This window comes from Lonchura striata, chromosome 7, assembly GCF_046129695.1.
Source record: "Lonchura striata isolate bLonStr1 chromosome 7, bLonStr1.mat, whole genome shotgun sequence".
Classification (NCBI taxonomy): domain Eukaryota; kingdom Metazoa; phylum Chordata; class Aves; order Passeriformes; family Estrildidae; genus Lonchura; species Lonchura striata.
The window spans coordinates 34,839,231-34,848,066 of NC_134609.1; the positions used below are offsets into that span (position 1 = coordinate 34,839,231).

Below are 8,836 nucleotides of genomic sequence, written 5' to 3' on the forward strand. Positions count from 1 at the left end.
GAGCCATCTCTAAGCCTTCCCAGACTGTACGATGGAGTAATTTTCAAAATTATTTGACTTGCTGCAAGCAGCTCAGATTTGATACCGTGCAGTGCCTGACAAAGCAGGGAACTGGGGACTAGTCACTACTCAAATGAACTCAAAACAAACATCAATGAAAAAAAAGGGGGTTTGGAGCCAGTAAAAATGCTGGGATTTCACACAAAAGCCCTCAAGTCACCTCATGTGCAAACCCTTAGTGCAACCTCTGCCTGTGACCCAGCTGTGTGTGGCAGCTTCTGCCTTTCTCAATAGGCTGCAAATTTCAACACAACATTTCAACATAGCAGCCAGCAACGATAAATTAAGGGAAACACAGGATTCAAATACATTCTCCCTTTGATTTTCTTCAGACAGCAAATCACATCTCAACTCAAAGCTTGAGATGGCAGAAATCAACAGCAAAGCAAAGCTACCAAAGAATTCCACCTGCCAGACAGCAACGCCAATTTACACAAAGTACCTGGCCTCATGCTCTTTCACCAATAAATTCTTGATTTAAACTAAAAAAAAAATCCTCAAAATAGGTAATAACTCTGTTATGCAGTCTGTGCAATTTCTGCACACAGGTAGGCACCAAACTAGTTAATTTGTGGTAGGTACCACACTAGTTAACCAGCTCATGCTACATGAGAGGGAAACCGTGTTACTACTAAATAATAAACACTATTATATAATGTTTATAAATACATTTAGATACTCTGCATATGGTATTTTTTTACAAACACATAGTATTTTTTAAGTAACAAGTAACAGAGGCAATCTTGGTCTCAATTACCAACATAACATCTTTTTGGTGTCCAATAGCAATTTGTGCCACTTTTGTCTGGTACAGTAGGCAGGGAAAAAACGAGTCCTGCATATAAATGGAAAAAGCTCAGCACACCAGAGCAGCAGCTTGGGAGCCACGTGCTGCATCCTCCTTGAGTTCTGTGAGTTTTCCACCAAGACAGTCTGAAAGAGGAAGCTACAAAATGCAAAATGAATGCCAGGAAACTCAGATTCAGCCTGTAATGGTTCACACTTCCACTGGGGAAAAAGGAGACGAGATGTTAAAGGAAACAGTACATTACTAAAAGGCACTGTATTTAGGACTCCAGGTCACACGAGTGTGAACTGCATGAATCAAAAATCATTCTATGTAAAGTATTGACTGCTGGCAGACAGGTCTCAGAGTAAATGTACCGAGTGATAGTGAACCAACTGCTAGGAATGGCCCTTCCACTGGCATTAAAATGGCTTTGATAAAGGAATCACAAAATCTTCCAGCATCTGTGGGAACAGACCTGCACACAGAGGGGAGGCTGTCTTCAAAATGTCTGGGCTTGCCAGGAAGTAAATCCCTCTTGCTCTTGGTAGGACATTGTGCATTTCCAACAGGCCTCCAAAAAGCACACCCTCCTTACTACAGAAAACACTCAGCTGCTTACCTGAACCGTCAGGAATGGACCTCACAAAGGTGGGAAGCATCTTCACTGTGGCCGTTGGGTTGAAATCCCTGGAGAGGCCGTTCTTCATCTCCCTCCTGAAGCGAGCCATGACATCCAGCAGTGTTTCGTCCGAGAGCCGCATGGCGTAGAGGTACTTGTCAATCTGGGGAACACATAGCACCCCAGGTGAAGAGCTGGGCTCTCTTTCATTGCAAGAAGAAGTGTACAGCCCCAGCATGGGCCCTGGGCTCTGGCCAAGCTGACAACACAGCCACACACTCCATGCCTCATCTTCTGTCTCAAAATCATGGAGAACGTACAAGTCCAAGGCCTCCTGAGGTGAGCTCCATCCTACCGTCTTCCCACAGCACAACGCAGTCCCACATCACCTCCTCACTTCCACACAAAACCATCTGCCCACAGCCTCAAACCACCACCTCCAGCCCTTGCCCCACTTCTCAGCTCTCCCGACTGTCCACGAGCTAAACATCTGGAGCTAAAAATCCCTCTTTTGGCACCTTGTCCCAGCAGGGGAGATGTGGGTGTCAGGAGTGCTTTGTGTTTAAAGCCTTACATTGGGAAGGACTTGCCACAGTAGTTTTGGGGCTACACCACAGGCTGAAAAATTATTTTTGTGCAGTAGACCACTATCCCTGTCCCACTGCAAAGCTATCATGACCAGAGGGTCTGGAAAGACAGAACTTAACTGAGAGTTAGATGTGAGTAGACGGCACCTTCCTTCTCAAGACAAAATATCAAACTAAAAGTGGTTAAATTCTCCCTTGTAGCTTCCAATGGCAAGAGCTTGCTCTACCTCCTTGGTAAAAGGAGGCAGTTCTAGTTTTCCAACAACATTGTTTTCTATAATAATACAACCACCTTCACTGTCAGGAAGACTGAGAGATGCTTTGATGCCTGAAAAATACAATGTGGCCTTGAGGGGTTCTTGCCAGACACACCTCCCACCCCTTCTACCTCAGCTGCCAGTCTATTCTTGCCTCGTTTCTTTACCTGCCTTGGAAGTTTGGTTCCACAAACGGCTCAGATCAAAGCCACACCTTTGGGATCACTTTTGCTTGCAGCTTAGCAAGACAAAAAATAAAGCCCTGCCCATGTTTTCTGTCCTCAGCAGAACTGGAAAAGCCACCTCATTTTAAACCCCAGGCCAGCTCTGTGCCAAGGCTCCCTGTGTCTCCTGGGCTGCTCTGGAAGCCTTAAGAGCAGCTCATCTCCAAGTTGGCATTTATGTCTTACAAGACCAAGGCCACAAAAAACCACTTTATGTGAAACGTACGCACAAACGTGCTCTATATACCGATGACTTTGAGACAGGAAGCTATGAATAATGCCCTTCACAAAGGAAATGCAACCAAAATCTCATTAAACCCTAAACTGACCATAAAACCAGCACCAATCGAATTGCTCATACAGCAAGCACTCCTGCCCACCCTACTCAAGGTCTCCCCAAAGACAGTATCTGCTTGAGTCAGACACCCTCCTGCCATGACCCAGCACTTATTCACACAGACAGGCGGAAGGCATGGGTTAGTGCTGCTGGGCACAGGATCCAGCCCAATCCCCAGCCACAGGGCTGGGGGCCAGGCAAGCCTGGACCACAAGGGACACAGCCAGAGGCTGCACAAGCTGTGAACTTTCCAATGTCGTTGCTTGCAGAGGAACAATGACATGATTGATAACACCACGATGAAATGAGACCGTGCATTTTCCCCATGAACCGGTGACGTGACGGTGCAGGCATACAGCCGAAGGGCAGAAGAGCTGAGCTCAGGTTCTCTGCAACAGAGGCCAAATGCAAGACTCCCGGGCAGCATCCCCACATCCCTGCTGGGTCCTGTGCCAGCCTCATGGGCCGACAGCCCCTTCACAGCAACAACCACAGCCAGTCGCTGGCATCATTTCACTCCAAGAATGAAATCCTGGATGGGATGTGCCTTCTCTGCAGCCCCAAACGCTGTGGGGATGGATGCAGAGGCTGGAGTCTGGTTAGCAAGAAGGTCTCTCCTTCACGGCAAACCCTGCCATGGTTTTTTTTAGCAGTGTGCAAAGCCATGATGTCAGAGCATGAGCATACTCCCTCTAAAAGGAGGGGGGGAACCAAGCTCTTTTTCAGGCTGAGCTTTCAGCAGCCCACGCTGCCGCTCAGAGGGACGATCCCCCAGATCTCCCAGTGAAAGCTACAGTAAACAGCACTCACAGCCAGACCTCACCGTGCAGCTCATACACCCCTCTACAAAGCCCCAGTGCTGCATCCTCCTCCCAAAAGCAGGGCGGAGGGATTCCCGCTCACCGAAAGCCCTGTTGTGAGCGCAGGTTGTGGCGTTTGCACAGTCAGGACTGACGAGCCCATTCTCCCCACCTCTGCCCCTGTGCTGCCCTCAGCAGCGAGGCAAAACGGGAGGGAGGGCTTTTTCTGCTGCCAGAGAGGCCAATGAGCGCTGCCAGCGCCCTTACATAATTGGGCTGGACGCTCCTGCACGCAGGGAGCATCACTTTCCATGGCACCCAGGCCATCCATCCCCACCGCCGAGGTCCCCGGGGCGGGGACACCGAGCCTCCGCTTGAAAAACATCACTCCTACGTATTACAGCTTCCAAAACCAAGAAAATCTAAAAAAAAATTAAAAAAAAAAAAGGCAGTTTTTTTTTTCCTCCCTGGCGGAAAGAGAGTTAGTCATTCCAGCAGTGTGGCAGCAAGGGAATAAGTGCAGCCCTCCAAGGGAAAACTCCCAGCAAATAGCCATAAATAACTTGAGGCGGGGGGAGCTGGAGGCTGGATCATGGGATGGAGGTTTAATAACTCCCTGCTCTGCCGGCAATAAAAGCCGATCACAAAGCAGATCTCAGCCGTGTGCATGGGGAAGCTGCGGAAAGGCTGCCCAGGACAGACAGGAGCAGACCCACGGCCCAAAACAAACTAGAGACAGAATCTGTGAGCAATTTTTTAAAAATACTATGTCATCGTCTGAACCACATTCATGTATTTTTCCCCGTCACATAGGAAAAATGCAGTTTGTACTTGGGGAAAAGAAGTTTCTGAAAACCCAGCCACTGCAGTGGTTGCGAATAATTATAAATTAAATAGGCAGCACTAAAGGTTCAAACCTAAGGGCCATTCCTTAAACACATACCTTCATCCCCAGAACACTGACAGCAGTCAGTGGTATCCAAGAAGAGAGCACTCACAGAACAATTTCAGAAATCATTAGCACCTACTTTACTGACACACACTTCATGCCAAAACCCTTCACCATGAAAACATTTTTCTGCAGAGCTAATCATACTCCCTTCAGCATGAGGAAGATTCATCAGGAGTCAAAGCAGGTTAAAACAAGTAGTTTAGACAATTTTGAAATTGTTTGTGCTAACTTATGATTTATCAGATCGGTTCCTAAAAAGCCTTTATAGGGGTGGGTCACCAATACAGGGCTCTTCTGGATACTAGTTGTTAAATTTTATATTCCATTCCATCATAAGTTTTTTTCAAGCTTAAACATCTACATGTCTCTCCTGGATCACAAAATCTCTTTATTGATTCGGGTAAGACAACAAAAATATATTGTTCCCCTGGCAGACAGAAACCAGGCAACACCTAGAGGCTCCCTTTGCCAGGGCCAGCTATGGCAGGTACAAACCTGTTGGGAACAAAAGGCAGTTTTACAAAGTTCTGGGGCCAGGGACACAGCTGCCAGGCACACTCCATGACTCCTTATCCCTCAGGATAGGAGTCAGCTCTTGAGAGAAATCGGGGCCACAGCTGAGTTTGGGCCAAGTCCCCTGTCTGAGCGAGGATGCTGAGCTCCTGCTGCTGTCCCCGGAATGTTACAAACATTCAGGGAACAGATGTCTGCAAAAACATCTGGTCGATTTAAGCTGCTTGGACCACATGTATTCACACAGTACAGGGCACCACACACTGCCAGCTTGCTGCTGCACACTAAGGTGACAGGGATGTGCCAATACAAGTGGTTTCATTGGAAAATTGTCCCTTGCAGGGGCCACAGCGTTCACGCCATGAACAACCCCTTCCTTCAACTCTACACCTCCACCCTGCCAGGACTCATCTAGAAAAACATTCCAAAAATGACAAATTTTTAAAAAGCCACACTGAAACTTAAGGGGGTACACACAAACCAAGCAGAACCAGCACAGAAGCATTGGTTCTTAGGTCAGGTTATCCTGTTCAGGGCCTGAAACCACCAGCCCCATCCATGCCCCTCCACAGACTTCCCACGGTGGAAAGGCAGCTGCAAAGCATTACAGAGATGGGAATTAAAAAAAAAAAAAAAAAAGAAAAGAAGGAAAAGAAGGTCACAAGAGAAGAAGAACGTTCAGCTTTGGCTCGTTGGTACTCTTAACCCATTCCCAGCCCTCCTGTGACCCACAGCAGCATCCTGAAGGTGACCTGCCAGCTGTGCCAGCACACACTGAGCCGACTGCTGTGACGGACCAGCGAGGCAGAGGAGCAGCTCCGGCAGCCAGGAGCCCCACGGGGCAGCACGGAGAGCAGGGACACCGCCTTGGGTGGCAGCCCTCGGCCACAGGCACGTACCAGCAGAAAGTGCTGCTCCCCCGGAAGCGGCGAGGAGAGGGAGGGACTGAAATGAAGCCGAGCAGGCACGTATCCCTAGGAGCGGCACACTGATGGAGCACAAAGCGGGATACTGATGGAGCACAAACCTCACCAGCAGCACGCTGAGATGGAGCAAGAGCGCTTCTGCCCCACGGGGAAGTGGGGAATGGAGCCCACCAGCTCCCAGCAGCTGCTTGGGCAGCAGAGCCTCTGGCTGCCACAGACATCCTCCCTACAGGACAGCCACGACTGAGGAGGCTCAATATCCGTCGCAAAAGGACACAAACAGGAAAAGATGTCTTACATCCTCTAAAAACAGTAGCCTGCTTTTTTGGCTTTTCAAATGGGTTTTATTTTTTTTTTTTCTTCCCTTTTCCAGACAAAACCAGCTTGATCCATAAGAATGCTTTACAGCTCCCTGGCCGAATGGTTTCCCATACTGCCAGACAATAGCTGCCCCATGGTGCCAAACCATCCTGCAATAAATAACCCCCAGAGCACAGCAGAGTTTCCCTGTCCCTGCATCTCCTCCTGTTCCTCCCCACAACCTTTCTGCCGCCCCTGGGCCACCACACACACTCGTGCTTATCTCGGCCTTCTAAATATAACACACACGGCGAGACAGAAGGCCCTAGCCAGGCATGCACGCCTGGCACCAGCAGCAGCACTGACAAATCCTGCGGGAAAAGGAGCACAGTGGGCCTGGCAACAGGAGAGCCATGGACGTGGGGCCAGGAGGTGCAGGCTGAGCACAGCCTTGGCTCCTGGCGAGAGCCGCTGGGCAGAAAAGCCAAAGAGCCAAAGCTCAGAAGGAGACGTGGAAACCATGGGAAGCTGTGTCGGGGTTTCTCCGAGGGAGGAGTGGGCATGGCTGAGCGTGCCTCCAGTGGGTCAGGCTGGGTCACCCACACACTGGAGCTGAGCTCTGCCCAGGCACAGCCAGAGGCCCAAAGGGATGAGGTGCTCTCCTCCTGCTGGGGACTTTCTCAAGCCCCAAGAACACTAAAAATCAGTACTACTACAAATGCTGGCACTGAGGCTTTCCTGAAATATTTTGGGATGCCTTCATCCCGAAATATTTTAGGGATGCCTTCAGCCACACACCCAGGTGGGTCACAGGGCACCACCTGAGGAGGTGGCAGAGGGGAAGCCTTTCTTTCCTGACGCCAGCCCGACTCACCGACATTGGCAATTATTTTCCCAATTCGCGTCCCCACATCCTAGCCCCAGGCCCCCCACTCCCTACAGCTCTGCAATATGCTCAGCCAGGACCCAACTGCCATGTTTTTATTTATCCTTGTGGCAGTGCTCGATCCCAGGGTTGTGCCAACCACACAGCAGCAACCACCTAATGCTGGAGGAAAAGAAGCCTATAGAAATGCTTCTTTTTAAGCACAACTGACAACCATTTCCTGTAAATTCCGATCTTGCAGCGGCACAAAATTCAAAAACTACCTGCTCCTCGCCTGTTGGAGTGGGGATGCTTCCAGGCATCCTTGGAAAGAAGGGGAGCTCCCCTTTCCCCCCTTTCCGGGGATGCTGGTGCCTACGAAAACCACGAAAAGCCATCACCCCCACCGTTCATCGCCAAAGCCCCCCAGGTCCTGCTTGACCGGCCGCTGTGCATCCATCACCCACACCCTACTCCCATCCCCACCGGCGATGCTCTGGAGGGTTTAAACCCGGGGTTACCCCTCCTTTCTCCCGCAGCTGGGTGGCTCTGGGGACAAAGCAACGAAACCAACGGGCGGAGAAAAAAAAAATTAAAATATTTTTTAAAACCATTTAAAAAAAAAAAAAATCAAGCGGCGTGGGCGGGGGGCGGCCCTCGGCCGGGGGATGTCCGTCTGACCTTTTTGACCTGGTCCTCCTTCAGCTCCGTGAAGTAGTAGGCCAGGAGCTGGGCGGCGATCATCCTGCCGGCTGCAGCGGCGGCTCCGCACGCAGCGATGCGGGGCCCGGGGATGGCCGCGCCGAGCCCGGCCCCGCCCGGCGCCGCCCCCGGCCCCGCCCGGCGCCGCCCCTTCCTCCCCTCCTCCCCTCCTCCTCCTCCTCCTCCTCCTCCTGCTGCTGCTCCGGCCCGGCCCCGCCCGGTGCTGGGCCCGGCCTGCCGGAGCGGGGCAGCGCCCGCTGTCACCACAGCAGCCATGGGGACGGGCTGCTGAGGGCATCCCCGAGGGGAAGAAAATATAAAACAGGAAAAAAGAAACAAAAACCCCTTCTTGGTGACTAAGGCCAGTGGAATCCTGGCGTGTGCCCGGGATAGTGCGGGCAGCAGGACCAGAAAAGTGATTCTGTCTCCTGCGCTCAGCACTGGTGGGGCTGCAGCTCCAGTGCTGTGTCCAGTCCTGGTCGCCTGGATTCAGGAGGGAGCTGGAGCGTGTCCAGAGAAAGGCAGTGGAGCTGGGGAAGGCTCTGAAGCACAGATGTGATGAGCGGCTGGGGAAGCTGGGGTGTTGAGCCTGGAGAGGAGGGGGCTCGGGGCGGCCTGCTCACGCTCCTGGCTCCTGGCCTGTGGGGATCAGGCCACAGGACCAGGGGACAGAGCTTTGAGCTGTGCCAGGACACGTTTAGGTTGGGCATTAGGAGGAACTGCTTTACATTGGAATGGGCAATGGGCTGCCCAGGGAGGTGGTGGAGTCGCATTCCCTGGAGAGGTCTAAGGAAAGATGGGGCATGACACCTCACGCTGTGGTTCATTGACACGGTGGTGTCAGGGCTAGGTGCCCTCAGGCACATGGTGTGATTCTTACAGTGATCCTGTGCAGGGCCAGCAG

General features: G+C 51.4%; 1 protein-coding gene across 1 annotated transcript in view; it reads right to left on the reverse strand.

Annotated features, from left to right (window-relative positions):
* The window catches only part of LOC110469887 (hexokinase-1), a 36,781-nt gene extending 28,726 nt beyond the window's left edge, over positions 1 to 8,055 (reverse strand). The window contains exons 1-2 of the mRNA XM_021529078.3: positions 7,912 to 8,055; positions 1,470 to 1,632 (exon numbers count right to left, since the gene is read on the reverse strand). Of these exons, the coding sequence (XP_021384753.1) occupies positions 1,470 to 1,632; positions 7,912 to 7,974 (226 nt within the window). The 5' untranslated portion in view covers positions 7,975 to 8,055. The remainder of the gene's footprint in view (positions 1 to 1,469; positions 1,633 to 7,911) is intronic.
* Positions 8,056 to 8,836: the final 781 nt, after the last annotated feature.